The 21,532-nt window shown below is 40.3% G+C and overlaps 2 protein-coding genes across 3 annotated transcripts in view; one reads left to right on the top strand and one right to left on the bottom strand.

The window, feature by feature from the left end:
- The window catches only part of DOCK2 (dedicator of cytokinesis 2), a 156,640-nt gene that overhangs the window by 45,439 nt on the left and 89,669 nt on the right, over positions 1-21,532 (bottom strand). Inside the window, exons 28-29 of the mRNA XM_014887685.2 lie at positions 13,430-13,528; positions 12,238-12,332 (exon numbers count right to left, since the gene is read on the bottom strand). Coding sequence (XP_014743171.2) covers positions 12,238-12,332; positions 13,430-13,528 — 194 coding nt within the window. The remainder of the gene's footprint in view (positions 1-12,237; positions 12,333-13,429; positions 13,529-21,532) is intronic.
- The window catches only part of INSYN2B (inhibitory synaptic factor family member 2B), a 28,901-nt gene continuing 21,925 nt past the window's right edge, over positions 14,557-21,532 (top strand). Inside the window, exon 1 of one of the 2 annotated variants that reach the window (XM_088173842.1) lies at positions 14,557-14,768. The gene's annotated coding sequence lies outside the window, so the exon portion shown is untranslated. Of the gene's footprint in view, positions 14,788-21,532 lie in introns of both variants that reach the window. The other variant, XM_014887686.2, reaches the window with a different exon arrangement.

Genomic DNA, 21,532 nt, shown 5'->3' with positions numbered 1-21,532 from the left:
GAGAGAGAGGCTGAGTGCTCACAGCCTCTCAGGGAGGCTCCAGAGAGCCCTGAGCACAACCAGGATGGGCATCCCAAATAAGCAAACCCGGGTCCTGTGCTAATGTTGCTCAACTCTGCAGCTCTTTGCTATGGGATGCTGAGAAAGCCTGAATTCCACGCAGGCTCCGAAGTGATCAGACACATCTAAGGCTGAACTGCAGGGAGGACAATTAAATGCCATTGGTCATTGGAGCTGGCAGAACACAGCAAACAAGCTCTGCTGGTCCCTGGCAGCCCTCTGTGAGCCACTGGACAAACAGAACAGTCAGGGAAAGCAGTTTTTAGTCTCATCACAATAAAAAGATAAATGAGAAGGGCTAAGTCCAGTTTCTTAATGAGGGAGGTAAAGAAAAAGTTCAGCTTTTGGCAAGTTTATGACAGGGAATCCACTAAACACTGAGCAATCACCCAAAGGAGCTCCCTGATTCATTAGAGTGGCTGGAGTGACATCCCTTGTTGGGGGCGAGGTTCTCCAGGAGGAAAATGTTCTTTGCAGAAACCTAAAGAAGAATTTCTTTCCATCTGTGTAACATTTCCCTGTACTGCTGGTGGGATCAAGGAAATTCGGTGATTAGGAATGTTGTCACACCTTGCCAAGTCCTCTGTGTGGAGGTGACCAGAGGGACGCTGCAGGAGCTGTGGCAGAGGAGATTTCTGATGGTGCTGTGCCACTCACAGCATCACCCCACACACTCAGCTGAGCTTCCTCCCCACGGTCCAGGGCATCCTCTCATCTCCTCTTCCAGCACTGGCTCAGCTAATCTTGCCAGCTGAATTAAGGATTTGATTTGTGACAAGCCAAGAGGCATCAGATCTCCTGCAGTTCAAGAAATCTAATTTTGCTCAGTGCTATCACTTGCAGGCCATCACTGCTGTGCTGAACAGCTTGTGCACGCTCACAGGGCTGCCCCGTGCCCCCAGCGCCATTTCCCAGGCTTTGCCACCTTTATGGGATCAATTCCTAAATGTGAATCCTGCTGGAAGCTGTCCCACACTGCCCAAGAGAAAATAAACACATTCTTCCCTAAGGCTCCACTCACACGGGGACATTTATCTCCTCCCAGCTGCCTCATACTTGACACAAACAGTTCAAGATGTCACAAAAAAAAAGGGGATTCTAGAAGAGTGATTTATTTTAGGCAGCACAGCTCGGCAGAATCAAGACAGGTTATTCTGTATCATCATCATCATCATCATTATTCTTCTGAACAGGAATTTTAGGTCAAGGCCTTTTCAGTGTTCAGTTTTCTGTAGCTCTGTATTGCTCTAGACCCTTGGATTTACAAAGTTTATTTCCTGCCAGCTCACACAAGCAAGCTCTTGAGCTCCAGCTGCTCAGGGAGAGCATTTCCCTTCACTCAGAGTTTTTGGCTGGAGCAGGAGGGGGTGTCTTCCACTTCTGAGGCTTTTTAAATTCCCAATTTCTCTGCATTTCCACACTGTTCCAACACCATGGCGAAACACATCACCTAAATATCCAATTTTGGCAGACTCTGGTATAATCTGGTGCTAATAACTTTTCTTGCAATAAAAATGTCCCATACTTTTCAGTACTTTTTAAACAGAAATATCATGCAAGATAGAGTAGAAATAATCATAGCTTAAACACACATGAAATTAATTAGTGGAAATCTATTTCCTAATATGGACATATTACTGGGTGTAATAAAATTTTTTGTGAAGAGTTTATGGTTTACTTTTAGCCACATAGAAAAACCTCAAAGACACCTAAGAAATACTGAGATATTTAATACCCAGTAGAAATTATGGAAAATATTAAAAATATTTACTGCTTTCTATACAATATAATTATATGTAAGCTGTTTTTTGTAAATATCCCTTTCACTCTCACAAATATTTTTATCTGACAGATTGGAATGACACGTTTTCAGGGAGCATGCAATATTTCCAGGCTGTCAAGTTCCAAATATTTTCATGCATTTGTATTTTGCCTAAAGGTGTATCTATTCCTGTCATTGGGAGTCACTTAGGCAGTGAGCTGGAATCTATTCCTGGCTCCAGCCAATGCCTCAATGATTTCACTGTCCTGCCTCAGTCTCCACTTTCACCAAAAAGGGGCATTAATTAAGTTGCCATGAGTATGAAAATAAACAGGTACTTGTAAAACGTATGAGATTCTGAGGAAAAAAAGGATAAAATATAATTTTAAATAGTAATCTTTAAAGACTCGAATTAAATTGTCACATTTTCAATTAATTTTAATGAAACAATAACTTTTCTACAGTCACTAACTACAGAATTAATTTCTCATCAGTTTAAATAATTGTGATCTAAAATTGCTGAAATTCCTTTGCCCACAATAACTTTAATGATATTTCCTGAGTTTATGAGGATTGATGCTTCCAATGTACAGCTCATATAAAACTCTTGGGCCTGAAGATTTATGGAAGCTCTTCAAAGTCCAAAGTCTCTGGGCTAAATGTGGGTATAAAAACGCAGAGTTTTGGCTTAGGACAGCAACAAAATTGCCATGGTTCAGCTGCTCCTGTTTCCTCTCTCTCACTCTGAATTTCCTGCTGCTTCTACTTTACTTTATTGTATTGTCAGAGACATTTGTTAAAAATTTTGGCTGGAAAGAAAACCCAAAGAATAGAAACCTGTGCCACTGGACTCAGTTTCACACACTTGGATGTCTCTTCTAAACAGGGGAGAACAGTACCTTAGGTAACACAGAGAAATTATTTAAGACAGAGAAAACTGGCAATTCATGCCACCCTAAGATAAAAGATTGATTTCAGGCTGATCCTTACTCAAAATAAAACAGAGGGATTGAGATGGAGCAAGGAAAGAATTCTGTATTCATAAAAAACATATTAATCAAAATAGGATTTCAAGGCTATTTCTCAGAAGATGACGATTTTGTCTAACAGTAAAATAGGTCTGCATGTTGTCCTTGCTTTTGAAGTGTAAATAGGTAATAAACCTAAAATTCAGATCTGCAACTCCAAGTTATTTTTAGCAAGCTAGTTAGAATTGTTACATCAGCTTCTTGCAACATAAAATTAAGAGAGGATTTAATAAAACAAATAAACATACAACGTCTCCCCTACAAACCCCAAACAAACAAAACCTTAAATTCACATTGTCTGTTCTTAGGTGGCTTTGCAGAAGGTGCAGAAAAAGCACCTCGTTTCAAACAAAGGACCCTTCTGGGTGCACAACGTGATTTTGGGAAAAGTGCATAAATCAGAGCCAGCACTGGAAACATTTCCAAAATAATGAACATATGAATTCACCTTTCCTTGGACTCCTCAGGTGAATTCTTTTAAAGCAGTGCCCAGCTGCAGTCAGATGCTCTTCAATGTCTGCCCAGGTTCACATGACTCTAAAATCTGTGAGTTCACAGCTCTCAGATGAGTAACCCAGACCCTGAATTCCCTCAGGTATTTATGAGCATCACCTCAAACTCCTGCTTGCTATGGCTCCTCACACCGTGACTGCACTGATGTCCTGGCAGGTGGAAAAAATGAATCAAGTATGACCTTCTACTGGATAATCAGACACAGAAAAAGGAAGTTTGAAAGAGCATATTTCCTGTGCTGTGAAAACTTATTCAAAGAAACCATCAAAATGATGGCATATATGGGGTTTTTAAAGTCACATCTAAAAGCCAGCGAAGGCAAGAACAGTTTTACAACTCAGAACTTCTTCCCACAAACCCTAAGTGCTTTTCCTTCAGAGTTTGGTCCAAAATTCAAGGAGTTTCACTAACTTCAGTGTTTTCTGTAATCCCCAAAACTGATCAATCAGCACTTTCATCAGTGAATCCTCTACTTGAAGAGATGAGGAACACGAGGAAAATTCTTGCAAGCCCTACAGGATGTACTGACTATTATTTTTAAAGATATTTTCTGAGTTTGGATAGAAAAAGTTTGGCCATTATGCCAATTCTATGAGAACTGGAGCAAGGAATAGCAGAAGTCGTACATAATTTATATCAACTTCTTAGTATCAGCCTCATAAAATGTTGTGCAGGAGACACCTGATGGGTATTGTAACAGGAGGCAAACACAGGGGAAAAGCAGCTTAATTCAGATGATTCTCCTGTGGGCTTCTGTCACCTTTTCTTTTCATTGTTGTGTGCAGAACATGCAGAATGTTACAAAATGAGAAGATACAAAGAGTGGGTCAGACCCAAACCCCAGTGCTGGTCAAGGACTGGAACAGTGAATGGCAACTATAAATTAAAGCTAGACAGTACAAAATACACAGAAGAGAGACCAAACAAGCAATCAGTGTGACAGGAGAGACTAAAACACACAGGTACTACAGGTGAAATAACAAAAATCTTCACAAGGCAGCAGCAGAAATGATCTCCTAATAGCATGGCAATCACTGATTTAAAAATGAAGGGTAATGCAAGATGGAAACAATATTTAAAAACCTTGTGGCTACAGGAAACCTAGTTATGGAGAGCACAATAATGGCAACACTTGGGAAGAAATCCACTTCCATAGTAACTGGAGAAATATGGCCAGTGGCACAAAGAAAGGAGAATAATTTCATCATATTTCTCCCTTGTGTCAACTCAGCTTCGCTACAGGCTGAAGAATAATTTCTTGAACCATTCATACTGAATTCTAATGATAAGGCAGCTGCCATATTCCTAAATTCTTTCCCAATGTACACCAGAGTGGAACTAAATAACATGGTCAGAAAGCAACTGCTTCAAAATGGCTGTGCCCCAGCTGCTCCTGTCTCAATTATAATATTGGGGCTTGTCTCAAATATGTATTGTGTTTTTCCTTATTAGCATTATTCGAAAATTTGCATTAAACAGCTATGCCAAGCATCCAGAATATTGTTTGCTCTAATGTGTCAGAGTTATTCTGACAGCAGCACAATGAACTCCCAGAGAAAGTCAGGAATTGCAGTGGCTTTGTGCCAAATTTCCACGTGGGACCCTCGACTTGGCCAACAGGCTCTTTGTATGTGGCTTTTCCTTCAGCATCTACCCAAAACATGCTTTAAACACCGTGCAGCTCTCATTTATGAGCCAAAATACATTTTCAAGTCTGCATATTAGGTGCTCATTTTATGCCAAACTCCTGGAAATGGGATGTTTTGAATGCTTAAAGGAACTTCACAGCTTGAAAATGAAGCACACAAAGAGCTGCCAGAATGGGCTCTAAGTAAATCAGCTTGAGAGGTTTCAGTACTTCATTACTTTCAGTAATTTTGCTTATATTGTGACTTTCTTCTCATTCTGTTCTCCTTTGCTTTTCTGTGCATTCCAGACAATTTTTTTTTTGCATAGTAGAAATATTATGAATTAATGAAAAAACGAACCATCAGATGCTGTCTTTAGTGCTAATCAAGACTGGGAATCAGACACAAAAATGAAACCCTGTTCTTAAAGATGAGTGTAATGTCTTAACAAGGTTGTGTCAGGATGTCACACACTAATAAACTCCCACAGCCTTCACTTTTAAAGGAAGTTTGAATTGATATTGCAAAATAACTTCTCCATTCTTCCACTGATTTTCATTGCATTGAACCAGCAGACTATGAATTTTAAAAGAGGTGATTATGCAGCAAATACATAATACACCAGCAGGGTTATTTTGTGATGCTTCTGGTAAAAATAAAAGAAAATTAACTGTTCAAAATAATGTTAAATACAAGGAAATTGCATATATTTTATTTCCTGAAAATCTCTAATTAGATGAAGTTCTGGCCAAAGTTACTCAGGATGGGATTACAGAAGGATTGCTCAATTGCACTTACAGCTAATGAAAATCATGAGGATTGAATTTTTAGTCTTTTCTGCAGTGACATAGAACACTTTGTGTGGGTAATCTCTTCAATGTTTTTTACTCATTTGCACATATATTCTACAGAGGGGAAAATACTCCTCGTTGTCTTAATCCCCAGATGTTTTATTAAAATTAAAATTCTTGAAAACATTTTATAACAGGCCACACAGCAAAGAACCTTAGGGGTTTCTATCTGCAAGTCGAAGCTGTATCTAGGAAAATAACAGTTTATCTCACTGACTTCCTGAGAACATCAAATTAACAAGTTTTGGTTTTGTTTTTTTGTTTTTTTGTTTTTTTTTTGTTGAGTTGTTCCCTCCACTGAGGACTTATTCTGGGAGTGTGAGCATCCCAGCAGCTGACATGAGGAAAGATGAGACATTCTGCAGTGGGAGTGGGAATGGGACATCTCCCTGCACGTTTTCTCTCTGCATTCCAGATAAAAGATTAAATAAAAGACTGCAGTTAAAACCTACCAGGCATCCACAGTGTACCATGACCACCATGGGCAGCTGCCTCCCTTGCTGAGCAGATTATCTGCTGCAGCCACCACAAAATGAAATGTTTGCATTCCTGGCAAGCAGATAATTCCACGAGACAGATCAGCAGCATGCAGAGTTAGTGCAGAACGAGCACCTCCGTGCTGGGAGGATGCAGGTGATGGCAGGGCAGGGTGACATTGGCACCTGCAAGGTGACATTGGCACAGGCAGGGCCAGGCACCTGCAGATGGAAGAGACTCTTTGTGCCAGGCTGGGTGTTGGGTCCCAGAATCCTGGGATTTTTGAGCTTTCTGTGCTTTGTGACACTGACCCCCTGGAGAACACTGCTTTTGATTTGAGGCCTTGGAAAAGGCTTCCAAATTTGAGTGATGGAGTTAAAATCACGGGTGTGTAGTTAGAATAGAAGTGTGTAATTTCACATGGTGAAGGAATTTGAATTAGGGATTTTTATAATACAGTGATAGGTATGGGACAAGATGGAGGATTTTGGGTCTTGTCTCTTTCTGTCTTCTTCTTCCTTCTTATTCATGATTTCAGGCAGCAGTTTTTGGTTGGACAGTCAGTGCTGCACTGCTGGTCATAGGAGTTTGGTTATTGGGTCAAAAATATAAATAATATAGGTGTTAGTTCTTTATTGGACTGTTTAGCTTTAAAAGACCTTGTAACTGGCTAAATCTGCTCACTTTTAGCTGGTGGCTAGAAGTGTTGCAGAACTCTCTGTACTTTAGATAAGATTCAATAATCAACCAAGTCCAAACATGAGAAATTTGTCTCCTTCATGTTTTTAATCCTGACTCTGAGCAAAGACAGAAGAAAATGAAGATAAGCCACTAATTAGGTGGTGCAGTTACCCCAGGTACAGCTGGAAGTGAAATTCTCCATGGGAGCAGAGCACAGCCCATAGGGAAAGCATAGGTGATGTCATTTCCCTCATTACAAACACTGACTTTTGTAGAGACTGAGAAAGACAATGAGAAAACATTAGAATGTGGATTTAATGGGCAGGGGATACAAATTTGAGAACACTGAGGCATTGTGTACCAAATACCCCAGCATGGGAAACAACAAAGAAAGAAATAAATTTCCCTCTGAAATGAACTTGATGTTAACAGGGAAACTGCATTTCAACAAAGACATTTTCAGTCTCAAAACAAAGCCAAACTGTCCAAGGACACATCCTATCACTGTACACAATTAAATCAATGACTAAACAGTAACATTTGTTTGCACTTTATAATACCTTATTTACCCCTTTCTGCAACTGTGCATAAAAGCATATTTTTGTTAGACATTTATACTTGTTGCTTAAAATATTTCTTCATACGTTAAAATAACAAAGTTCTGCAATATGCCATAAGCTTGTGTATAAATATATTCTGCTCCCCTGAAAATTCAAGCCCTTATAAAAACAATGGCACTTCTATAAGATGTTTAAATCAGTCAAAAGTTGTAGAGGAAAACAAGATCAAAGAAAAGAATTACTTGTATGCAGCAGATCAAGCTTCTAAATTCTGCCTTATTTGCACAAAATAAACCATAACACCATCATCCAACCTTAGTTACATAAATGAAGCAGCTTTCAGAGTAAAACTAACCTAAACTATTCATTTGGGGCTTGGTATTGTTTTTTTGTTTGTTTGTCTTTTTTTAAACTATGACAAATTGTATTTCCACCAACACATAAATGGAAGACTGAGAAGCAGCTCAAATACTTGAAGTAATTTGAAGTTTTCCTCCCTTTCAACTTGAGTTCATTGAATCACAGAATGGTTTGGGTTGGAAGGGACCTTAAAGCTCATTTCATTCCTGCCATGGGCAGGGACACCTTCCACACTGGGACAGGTTGTTCCCATCCAACCTGGCCCTCAACACTTTATTCCAAGCTTGTGCTCAGGACCACACATCCACATGTGGAAAACAAGTTTTTGAGGAGCCACAGAGCCATTCTCTGGTGATCTTTGAAAAGAAAAACACAAAAAAAAACCCCAGGCCTGGAATCTTTACTGTCCTCTCTTGAACAGAAGTCCCAGCAGTCCCTTGCTGGGCACCAAAGAGGAATTTATTCTGGGTTATTCTGTGTCCTTTGGTGCCTGGCCAGGAGCAGGAGAGCTGAGAGGAGCCCCAGCCCTGGCAGGTGGGGAAGAGCTGAGGTGCCAGGGCTGCAGGTGACACTGGCTTGAAGGCACAGGGAGCTGGGGCTGAATTAAGAGCAGGGCTCCAAGTGTGAGCTCCATGAGAGCCACGTCTGGAGGGTGTTACAGAGCAGTTCATCAGCAAGGAAGCAGCTATTTTTAGTGTGTATAATGAAAGAAAATTGACAACAATCCCAGCTCTTTTGCCAAATACCTGCAGTGCTAAACCTTTCAAGTTAGACTTAAAAAGCACTGGGGAAGACTTGACTCTGACAGATGTCTGAAAACACTCAGACACACAGGTAATGAAAACATATTTTAGAAAAAGCCAAACTAGTGGTGTTAGAAAATACCCTACAGTGTTATCTTGCAGGAGCTTTTCAGCAACTAGGAATTGACCTTGAAATGTGCTGGTGAAACCCTATTTCCCTTTATTTTTAAATACCTCAAAACAGTGTGAGCAAAGTTAAAAAACCAACCCAAAACGACATGCAAACAATCAAAGTGCTCACTAAGCCACTTGAGACTGGACACCAACCAAACTGATCCTAGGTACTAATTAGGATCAAATCCTTCAGACTCCCAGTGAAGAATTACCATTTCAAAGCCCAGAGGACAAGGGAAGGGATGGGAAGTGTCCCTGTAGCTGCTAACCCTGCTAACTGTTCCTTTTACTCTCTGAATCCGACTCCCCATGCACTTCATGTTGACAATAAAGTACATGAATTTCCTGGGAGAAATTACAGCTCTCTAAATTAAAATTATGAACAACTGAAAGATAAACAGACTATATGGTATTACCTAAACCAGCCGAGCATTTCCCCACAAATGCCATGTAATTAGGAATTACTGCTTTTAATAAGTTAATAGCCAATATCTAAGTGTCATGAGTGGAATAAAGTGCCCACACAAGCAGTAGTAACTAATAAGAAGAACGCAGTAAGCAACTTTAATTAGAACAAAAGTTAATTAAATCCACTATGGAGGATCACAAAAATAACTCAAATATTCTATCCTCACGACCTCAGTGATGATGCTACTGTTTCACAAAGTGTTCTGCCCTACCCAGCATGCCATAAAGATATGTTCTTTCCATCTTGCTCTTAACGGAATGGGGGGGAAAAACTAGGAAAGATAAAAAGTATTTCATTTTTTTCATTCTCTGGTGCTCATTGAATACTGCCTGTCACACGCAACTTCTGCTTCCCTCAAAAGTGCTTTGGGCTGAGCATGCTTGGGAAGCAAAGAGCTCGTTCTTTATCACAGTGATTTAAAGTCATTTGAGTTAAATCATTCCATCCCGATGCAGGCAAAGCTCAGTAAGTTTAGTCAGTTCAGTTTCTACTCCCAATTCTTTCAACTCACCCACCAGAATTTCTCCTGGACAAGAATGTGCCCGTTCTCCCTTCCTTTGGACCCTGTAAGAAGTCATTCCCTCATTGTGTGCCCCCATCTGTACCAGATATTGAACTTTTAGCTGAAATATCCCTGATACCATTCAGGCTCTATATCATTCATTCTGCCTGTTTTCACTTTCAGGTAACAGGAATTGGGGTGTCCAGCTCAGCAAACAGGACCAGACCTGCAGTGCTGGTGATGTTCTTCCCTCTCCTCTGCTCTCTGGAAATGCTCTGATCTCACATCTCTGTGCTGCAGCCCCTCCTACAGAAAAACTCCTCCAATTCCCACTTTCCTTAAACCACAGAACACACGGGATCATGCAGGGGAGCCAGGCTGTGCTGCACACCCTGAGGTGCCACCAGCTCCACCCTGCCACTGCCCAGGTGACAGCACAATGTGGCCCCAGCCCTCTCCAAGCTCTGGGCCAGTGCTGAAAGGGGACACTCGAGGCAGAACCCCCCTCCAGGGAGGAAAAGTCCTGCATGGAGCCTCCTGCTCACTACAGGGGAATAGAGAATGCAAAACGTGCACACTGCTGATATTGCTTGTGTTTGGTTTGCTGGGGTTTTGCTTTAATTGTCTTCTCTCTGTGTTATTATAAGAGACCTAAGCCTCATCCCCTGTGACTTTTTCCTCTGTTACTTCCCTGGTTTGTGGTAAAGAATGTTAACAAGACAAATCTAGAAAACTAAATTAGTCTTCAATTTATTTTGTAGAACATCCATTCCCTCATTAAAAAAAAAAAAACCAAAACCTGAATAAAGAAAAAAACAAAACCAAATTTCTATAAAGACTAATAAAAATCCTCTCTCACAGTTGTTGATATAACATAATATTAAGACACAAAGTAAGATCAATAACTCATTTCCTTATGCATTCCAGGGAACAGCAACATAATCAAGGAGTATAAACAGTGCCAAGTCATTTTAGGTAAGCAATGTGTTTACAGGAGAACTATTAAATAGCTTCTAAACAATATTTTTTTTTAATGCTGACTTATTTATTTACACTGGATAAAGCTTAGTGCGACAAAACCTGCCTAGAACAACTTGTCCAGAGTCATTAGGAGGCACAGGAACACACATACAGTCCCCCAAAGCAATTTTTACTGTCGGGACCTGGTGCAATACAGACACCAGCAGGTGAAGCCTCAAACCCCAAAACATTCTTTGACCAAGGACAGACACTTCCCACCCTCACAGGATAAAATAATCCCGTACTTGTGGACAATGCAGGTGTCAACAGCGTTTTGTAGATAAGAGGAACAGATTTACATGTGAAAGGTTTGATGTGCTGACATGTGCCAGATCACTGTAGGTAGTTTAGTACTGAACTGTTATTTTTTAGAGTAATCCTTGCTGCATCAAAACTAATTGCAATCTCAGCAGCAGCAACATAAGAATGTGCAAGGAGTTAGATTTTACCTGAGAGGCCAAAGACTGGCTCAGACAGAAAACCAAGAGAGATGAAATTCCTGTAACGTCCAAAATGTTACCTGAATTTACACATCCACCAGCACATCTGTACCTGCCCACTTCAGAAGAGGGGTCAGGGATCCCTGTGCATGGCCATTAAAGTTCACGAGTGCCAAAGTGAGGTTTGGACACCTGACTAGAATCATCACCACCCACTAGAACATAATCTTCCCTTCTGAATCATGGAATGCAAAAAAAAGCCCCAAACAATTTTTCATTTAACAGAATTCCATTCAAAACCTAGATTAAAATGGATCCAATATCAAAATCTGGTATCACAAAACTGCAAATTTTATTGACAAATCTTTTCCTCAAGACTGAGCACTCTCAGGAGATGATCAACTTTATTCAATATCCTCAGTCTTCTCCTTTTATATGTCATAAAGGTGGAAGAATTGTGTAACTGATATTTCAGATAACAGCATCTGTGGACTAAATCCATTCAAACCTATGCACTTTTGACACTTAACTCTTAGACCTGTCCCTCTGCAACCTCTAGAAAAGTCAGTGTTACCACCATTCTACAAAAGTAAAATAAAGATTGTACAGTTCACTGCCAAGAGAAGTCTTGCTTAAAAAGTGTATTCACTTGATAACACAACCCAGCATCTAAACTCAATGTATTTCTTTGAAAAGAAGAAGCCATAATAAGTTCAGCAGTAAAGGTAACATCCAAATATATTTTAAAAAGTAAGTAATTTCCCCTTTCCATTTTAAGTGGACTTAAAGCACAGGCAACAAGCTATTTAATGGATTGTTTCAGAAGGTTTCAGAATGCCTTCTTGGCATTCCCCAGACTGGAATGGTAAAGCAATCCTAGACTGCACTGGAAAATGTTTTGTAGGCTCTGAGTTGAGTCACCCTCCACAAGCACAGAGCACAGGAGCTCTGACCCTGCTCCCCTTTTACCTGTTCTGCACCATGCTCATGGCCATCCAGTCCGAGGGATAAACGTTCTTCCCAATGAGATCCTTGAACATTATGAACGTTTCCATCAGGAAGTCCTGGAAGAACAAAATGCAGTCAAGGCCAGGGCTGTGGAACACACTTGGAAATGTTTCTGTGTGATTAAGGAGCCAGCATGGGGGGGGTTCCACTTTGCTCTCAGTGAAGAACTCCTGGTGATATCAGCAAATCTGAGATTGGAGCCAAAGTCCTGTAGAACAGCAGTCTCAGATTCCAAATGGAAGCTAAAAAGCCATTACATTAAAATCATTGTACTGGGGCCTTCAGAAAATAAATGAATGGAAAGAAAAAGTGGTAGTACTTCTGGGTAAAGTTGGTATTTTTTATTAATTAGTCTCAGTATGCGTAAGAATGAATAGGTTTGAAAAATACAGGGTTTTTTCATTTTTTACTCCATTTAGTCCATATTTAAAATTTCAGTTATGGCACCACTCTGACTTTAAGACAGGAAGGAAAGTGATCAGTTCTTGACAAGTGCAGATATTGCCTCCATGGACCAACTGCAGATGTAATCCAAACCTGTGCCACTACCCTGACTTAGCTGAGAGCTACACCAGCAATGTAAAAGGACACACAAAGCACTATGGAAACCTTCTGGTACCATTAAATTATGGCAGAAACAATTGCAATAAAAGGATGCACTACAAGAATGGGCATTTATTGCATTTAGCTTACAATGCTATTTGCACCAGGAGTGTAGACTCAATAGTGAAAATAGAAATGGAAATGGATCACTGTGTGAAGTGTGGAGGGAATGTTAACTGGTTGAGGATAGGTTTTGCTGTTGTTTTGTTGTGGGTTTATTCTTCTTATTTTTCCCTTCCTCAAAAGAGTACAGCATAAAAATCCCATTACTTATTCTGGATCATGACATCACCACCTTGGTGCCAGGATCAACAGAGGAATTTGTTTCTCTTCGAATTTCTGGGTACAGAGTTGTCCAGTGCCACCATTAGAAGAGGGAGGCAATGCAATAACACAGAGGCAAAAAATGTACAGCAACAGAATTCATTCTAGGAAGAATCAGACAAAAAAAAAAAAAAAAAAAAAAAAAAAAATCAACAAAAACCCAACTGATTTTTTTACAGGGAATCAAGTACTATAACTATCAACTCCATGATCACTTAGTACTCACCACTAGTTCTGAGCTTGTCTGGAAGGTTTCAATGTACACTGAATAATGCTGGTCGTTCATCTGGTTTAGGATTGCTGTCATGCACGCCACAAAATGACTCTGAAAGCAAAGCAGGCAGAATCAACACATGTGCATTACTTAACATACTGGAATGCACTCTTTCTAAAGTTGAAGCATGTGAAATGCCTGAAAAATCCCTTTATGCATGTAAAAATAAATAATATTCAAGCTTTGGCGAGCCCAGATGAAAGAAACAAACTAAGAACTCCAAAAGGATTATTGAAAAGCTGCCTTGGCAGGGGATGGGCTCTTGTGAGAAAGCTGCATCATTAATGAGGCACCACATGGAAACACACATTGTGACAAGAAAACTTCTTCTAAAAGGACAACTCAGTATCACCTTAAGACTCCTAAAAGGCATGTGATGTTCCCTAGGATTCTTCTTTCCGGAATTCAAGGGAAGAAAATATGTTAGAATCAAAATTTTCTAATAATTCTATTATTCACAGGAAGGAATAGTGCAAGAAATGCTATTTTTTACATTCTGAAGGTGTTTAAGCAGCTTTTAGAGAACTCTCAAACTTCTATAGAACATTATGACCTCCATATCTCAAAACATCTTTCAAACCTCCTCAAAAGGAAGTATTTAGTCTTCCTCAATTCCTAAAGTCAAAATGCTGAAAGATACAACATGATTTCCAGCCCTGAGTTTTCACTGTAAGTTACTGAAAGTCACAGTTTCTTTCCCAAGCAATAATAGCGAGTTTAATGATTTACAGTTTTCCTCTAAGACTGCGAAGATTCCTCTTTAGTGATTCCTTTCAGTTTGCTGAAGTTTTAATTCTCAGTTTAAAACCGAGCCCGCTTTCAATGCTGTGACTTTATTTTAACAACAAAATCGACGAGCACGCGGAACAATCTTCTTGAATGATTTAATTCAAGAATAAACAATTCTCGAGCTATTTAATTCAAAAATAATTTCCCCGGAATCTTTTCGGTGTCCCGGCTCGGGGCTTGATGCTGGGATGCTCGGGGTCACTGGGGTTACATCAGGGTGGTACCCAACCATTTTGTGCCCATTCCGGAGCAGGAGCAGTCCCTGCTCAGCTGCTGCCTCGTCACCGCTAGAGGTCTTGTGCTTCCCTCCACGAGCTGCTCTTCGCTTCGTGCTGCCGGGGCTTTATTTATTTATTCCTACGTGAGCAGACCCGGCACACTTCTTGCATACAAAGAGTGAAATCACAACCTAAAGGACCTATCGAACCTGCTTTTGGAGTAAGCTTAGTGCTAGTGAGAGCCTTGCCTACTTTTTAAGGCTAAGAAGACTCATTTTCTGCAGGTAAACCAAAAGCTTTCAGGTAAGAAATCGTGTGTTCTCGGGTACTGATGCTCTTCTAAAAGAAATGCTGGATTTCCTGCAGTAGTACTTCACTTTTACAGTTCTGGAGCAGAAAAATCTTTGCTGTGATGTTAAATGCATAGCTGAAAGGAATAATGAATTGCAAAGGATTCGGTGCTGAAATTGTGTGGGGGTTTTCTTCTCATGTCTTGGTTTTGAAAAAAGATTACAGGCAGAAGTTAGAGAATTGACACGAAAAGCAGCTCGTATTTTTAGTAGTTAAGCATTCACCACTGAATGCCTTTCTAGGCTCAAGTTAAATAATCACTGCCTGAAATAAGCAGCATTTCTTCACAACCATTGAATAGATGTTAGGATGCTTAAGGGCATAAAGACTTTAAGAAGGTTATTTCTTTTGTTAAAACCAACTTCAAAAAATGTGCCTAGCTATGTCTGTGATTGTGGAACAGCATAAATGCCTTAGAGACTGTGTATGTTGATTTTAAAATTAGCAGACGATATGCTTGAAAAGAGCCATAAGCAAAGATCACATCTTGCTGGCCAGGACCTCACATCAAACCTGTCAAATTCACATCAGTTGGACTGAATGATAATAAAAAAGGTGTCAGTAAAGGTGGTTTGCTGCACAAACTTCCTCCATTCTCTCCACGTAACTGTAAAGCAGGGAATTACAAATACTGTTTGATCTTTAATCATTTTCTTGCCAGCAATCTCAACTATCAGAAATCATCTGACAGCATCTTTATAGGTTTAAATCTTGCCCCTCCCTCCGAATCCCCAGATGGCAGCAGTGAAGATTCGCCTCAGATCCCTGAAGTGCCCCTGCAGCCCCAGCACTGCCCCCTGAGCTGAAGGGGAACACGGGGCTCTCCACAGCTCTGATCAAACCTGCAAACATCTCTGTGCATTCATGAAATTCTCCTCGGGGGTTCAAGTGCCTCTTAGTGGAGTGTGCAAAGAGCACGAACTGCCTGTGAATACAGTGAGCTCTGCACAAGAGCCAGATCTCCTGCCTGACACAGCCTGAGTGTTCACAGGATGGGCAGAAGAAATTCAGAATCACACAGTCGCCTATTAAAACTCTTATTTCATTAAATCAAACGTTGCACATAGGGATTGAATAGTGTAAAAAAGGTTGTGGCAGACAAGGTGAAGTTCAGGTAGAATCCTAGCAAATAATTTTAGCTGTGCTCAAGCTTGTTAGGATTCAGCCTGTGAATTACAGCAGAAAACATTGATGAGAACTAGGTCAAATGTATAAAAAATAAATGTATCAAAGTAAACACTCGACTGCTGAGACAATATGAACAGAAAAACCCCTAGAAACAACTCTGCATGACTGTAAAAAGATCGAATATTTCCCAAGTTCAATACAATAATTTCCTTATGAACACAAAAGAGCCCAAACAGAAACAGTGCTGAATTCTATTTTTTTAATTATCCAATTTTCTCTCAGACTTTACAAAAAAGTGTAAAGAAATAGGAAAATTGATATTATGAACGCTGTACTGCTGTCAGGAGCAGGAACACGAGTAAATAGGTAGTCAAATGAAAATAAAACAGAGGAGAAAATCCCCAGGAAACATTGAAATACTTAAAAGCCCCCATAATTAATACCATATATAAATAAAATAAAGTGCTGGCCTTAGTATAAACCCTGCAAAATAGTGGGCAAGGTGAAAGAAATGTTTTGTTTGAGTATATACCAGGTGCATCAGAAGGAATTGCAGAGTTTTTCTGTAAAACAAACAGGGCTTGCTAAGGTCAGGCAGGAAGACGTGGAATCTCTTGCACTGCTGCAAAAGTGCAGATTAGCTGGGGATGCAACACGTACAGGAAAAGAAACAGCTGAGGAACATCAGGATCATATGAGTAAGATGACAAACTTCAACACCTAGCAACTGAAGCCCAGCACACTTTATAATAGCAGATGGTGACAGGTTGCCGTAGTAACTTCAAATAGAGCAGCAGCGCAAGGATGAGGCAAATGCACTGGAAAAACAACAGAAATAACAAGGAATAAAGCTCCATTTGGGTGTAATCTAGGAGAAGGGTTTCAGTGGCTGCAGGGTAGGCAATCCTCATGCAGATACACTTCTGGAAGGGCTCAGGGGGATATTTATTTAATGTAGGCACTTAAGCAGCATTTACCCTCATTAATAGAGCACTTTACCAGCACAGACCCACATGGATGTGCTCATTTTGCTCACCCTCACTGCAGGGTGAGGTAAGGGGGGCTCTGCACCATCCTCACCACCTGTGACCCCACACCAGTGATGGCTCGTGTTTCATTAACACACAGCTTTCTGTACGGGGCAAAGAAACTTATTCAAACTCCCCAGCATTTTTGTGCTGTTTGCAGCAGATTCGATTTAATTCTGAACTCCCTTTTAGGATAAGCCAGAAGTTTCAAAATTCATTGCGTGTTAGAAACAGAAATTGTAGAAATAACGCACATAACAAGAGTGACCAAGGATTTCATTGAGTTCTGTTCAAAGAGTTCTGTTTTGGTTGTTTTTTTTGTTGTTGTTCACAAATTAGTACAAACATCTTTCTGGAGGAAAAGTGATAAGTATGTTATCTTGAGTGTAAATAAAGAAAAACTAATCATTCTCCTATTTCAATCAAATGTTAAAAATCATCAATATTTACGTTGTACCACAAGTCTGTTATTGAGAAGGTCTCCAAAAATACTGTCTTCACAGAATCATTGAGTCATCACAGCTGCTCCTTGTCATGAGCTAAGGAGCAGCATGAAAACAAGCATGGAAGATGCTCAGTGATGCCACAAAGAACCACAGTTCCTCAGAAAACCCCATGAAACTTTGAGAACTGTGGCATAGGTAGAGGTTGAGACAAACATCTTGATCATATTATGCAAATACTAAACAATACCAGCCTGAAAGGAAAAATAAGCAGAATTTCAAGTGAGTTGCCCGTGCAGTAGTTCTGTTTCTCTCCAGAAATAGATGTCCCTGCCAATGCATGTGCAGCCCTAAAATGTGCTGTTTCGAGCTGGAAAGGGACAAATACATAAACATTAGGACAGGCTGCTATGCAACAACCTCGAGTGTGAAATGGGGAATAGCTCCCAATCCATACAGACTTGGAGCCTGCCAGTGAGCACATGGTCCTAATAATTCATTTACAGTAACGTTTGTCTACTCTTGGTGGGTCTGAGTTTTAATTTCCCTTTTATACATTCATGTAGTTCATTGGTTCTGTGTCCTTGTGTTTTAGAGCTGACTGAACAGCATCCTGCTTCCATGTCTCGCTGACAGCCTTGGATTTCTGACTGAAAACATGCTGGGCTGTTTTAGCTTGTTCTACCATTTTCTTTACATTCACAAGATTTAGCTGAGAGGATGTACAGCTATAAAAGCAGCAGACAACCAGGTAGAATAATACAGAGCAATTCTTTAGCACAATGAGAGAGGAACAACAGCTGCTCTGTGTGGTTTGAAGACACGTTACAATTTAGACAAACACAACCATTTCAGTATTATTTCATTCAAGACTCTTCCATACATAGATAAAAGCAGTAAAGTAATAGTTCATGGTAGGATGTAAAAGTAACTTGATTTTCATGGAGTATATCCTTTGCCATCTTTGTCTTTTTTTTTTTTTTTACAAGGGTGTATTTTTAACTTTGTACTGATTTTCCAGCAATATTCCAAAAAAAGAAGATTTTTCATTCTCTGCAATGTTTTTTTTCTGCTGCTGGGCTTTGTTATTTGGCTGGTTTTGTGCCATAAAAGAAAGATCCACTCCAGAATCTCTGCTACTGTCTCTGGTTGATAGGAACACTCCACCATAATTGATTTAACTTCTGCTTAAGTCTGTGTTCAGACACAGTTGTGTAATTTACTACTTTTCCTGTAATATTAACTTTCATCTTCAAGGCATATTTACAAATAAATTATGAGTAACATTAATCAGTGAGGTCAGAAGGCGCTGAGTTGAGCTCAGCTGGTCAGAGCCTGGTTCTAACAGCTCCCACGTTGTGGGTTTAATACCTGTATGGGCCATTCCCTAAAGAGTTAAACTCAGTGATCCCTGAGTCCCTTTCAACCCAGATTATTCTGTGATTCCCCCATGGTGCTGTGATTTGGAATGAACAATCATTGCTTGGAAACTGAACTAGTCCAGAGCACAGTTATCAAAGGAAAAAAAAAATAAAAAAATCAGTTTCACCTCCTCACTTCAGCACTGCTGCCACACTCCTGATCTCAGCTCTGCTCCATCAGATCAACCTCCCCCCTTTGCCTGCAGGGATCTGTGTGGCTTTTCCCTCCTCTGATCCCACTGAGCTGCTTCCCAGCCTGCTCAGGATCTCCTGCCCTGTTCTTGAGATGTCCACAGGGACACCCCAGGAGTGTCCCAGGGCTGTCCTGCTGCTCATTTCCCTAATTTCTAATTCCAGGTGCTGTTGCATTGCCTGGGTGCCACTAACCCAGATGTGCAGCCGGGCAGGCAGAGCGTGGCTGGTGCTGCCCCGTGTCCCAGTGCACTCATTCCCACATCAGGGAGGATGCAGCCAGCATTCCTGACAAACGGGAACTACACACAAACTACAGGCAAGGAACGAGATTAAAAATACCACCCATGGCTTATTTACTGTGGCAAAGATTGGCCAATCTCTTCCATTTGAAACTGGAAACCAAGGTGGGAACGTGCAGGAAGTGATAGAGGGGCTGGGGAAGAGTTCCCTGCCCAGATGTGCAACAGCTGGGAACCAACCCAGCCAGGGCTGCAACAGGAGACTGCAGAGCAGAACAGAGCAAGCTGCAACCCCGGGGTCAAAAAGAGCAGAACTGAGCAATCCAAGCTCTTCAAAGTGCAGTAACATCTTTTATTGCTTAGCCCTGTACTTTAAATTTGAATGTCTTGGATGATGATTCACTTCCTTAAAACGAAACAGAGCCACCTCCTGTATTCCCAGAACTATATCACTCTATTTGATTTTGTTCTTTTTCAGCTGCACTTACTGAAGACAGAAAAATTAAATTAAATTTCAACTACTTGATCAGAGATGAGACTAATAAAATATATTTGCGAATGGCTAAAACAAACCTTTATCACAATAGTTCTGCTTAAAACTGTTGAAAGTACTTTCACTCCAGAAACTCCCTTCTTATTTCTAAATAGATCTTATGGAGAGAATAGGGCCCAATAAAAATAATTTTCCAACAAAACACCCAATCTACCCACAGTGTTTGTTTAGGATTGATTAATAGCAACTAGAAACTGTTAGAACAGTTTTAATTTGCACCTGAGATATTTTTCGTACTTAAATGATATCCAGTAGGGGCTTTTATTAAGTTTTTAATTGTTTTGTATCAGTGGGCTCCACTTTTAAACTTAAAAAAAAATAAATCTTGGAGTCTGGTTAGCAGAGTAACGGGCTAAACAAAAAATTCATAGCAAAACCCAAAATCTTTCTAAAGAGAGCTTTTCATACTGAATCTTGGGTAGGTTGCTTAATGGAAAGCATAGGGAATTCTCCATGAAAAAAAAACCCTGTGGAAACAGGTGTAAAGATGAAAGGATGAAACTCCAAAAATTACAGAATGTCCTGCCAATGGTCACAATCTCCAATCCACAACCTACAGCCAATTATGCATCCTCCTCAGGTGGGGGTCTCTTCAAGGGATATCACATAGGTCCAAGTTGATTGAATTTCAATTATAATGTAACATAAACAGAGAATCTTGATACTCTAACAATATACAGATAGAAATTTCCCAGGTAGCATTGTCTGCATCAATTATTTGTGCATATGCTAATCTGTATTTTTTAGGGAGATTCTAACCCATTATCCCTGGGCTCTGGCAGAATAAGGAATACTCCCTGAATAACTCAGCACCAGCCCAAGAGCTGGATTCATTATGTACTTGCAATAAAAGTAGAATGAGGATGAGCGTTGAAATTCCTTTGAATAAATAAATCAGGGATTATTTTAGCTCTTGGTATTTCTTTCATTTTTTTAAATGAGAAAAAGAAAAGCTAGTCAAAAGCCAGTAAAAGGTAAAGAATTCCAGAGTGGCTTAGGCTCCATCAGGGGTGTGACTGTCCCCTGGTTCTCAGTTACTGCAATCCAGGAGCCTCTGAATCCTAAAACCACAATGGGACAAGACTGAACTCCTGTTCCTGGCTCTTTGGAAAATGCCCCAGGATGGTAAAAGCCAGCACCTGTGCTCCCCTGCCATTAAAACCCTCACAAAAAAATTATATCCTTCTTCTGAAATTAAAATGTGCTCCCCAGAAAAACCCCGAACATAAACCATCCTCAGAAAAATGTGTGAGTATTGGTGTAACAGCCCTCTGTTACAACAGGTCTTCCCAAACACAAACTGGGCTTCAAAGATTTCCCAAACCTGGTTATCAAAATATTTTGTGGTGCCACATCACCTGACCACCTGAACTCCTTCTGAGGATGATGACTGTGTCCCAAAAGGACACTTAGTGCTGCTTTACTGCCAAAATAGTCAAGGCTATTTGCAGAGATTTATTTTTCCTCATCTCTAAACTAGGATTTCATTCCAATAGATTGTCTTGCTAAGAATCCATGGTGCCAACACCTTCTCCTGGAGAGAGCCAGCTGAAATGATGAGTGTAGACACAGGTTAGGGAATTGCAATCCTAGCAGGAAACAAGCAAAAGCAGAATCACACACCTGTAAAAGCAAACTTGACCAACGAGAGTACCAGAGAGATATAATTTGGTATGCCTCTGATATTTCG

This window comes from Sturnus vulgaris, chromosome 15, assembly GCF_052056855.1.
Source record: "Sturnus vulgaris isolate bStuVul1 chromosome 15, bStuVul1.hap1, whole genome shotgun sequence".
NCBI classification, from domain to species: Eukaryota; Metazoa; Chordata; class Aves; order Passeriformes; family Sturnidae; genus Sturnus; species Sturnus vulgaris.
This window is presented reverse-complemented; position numbering and strand designations above follow the sequence as displayed.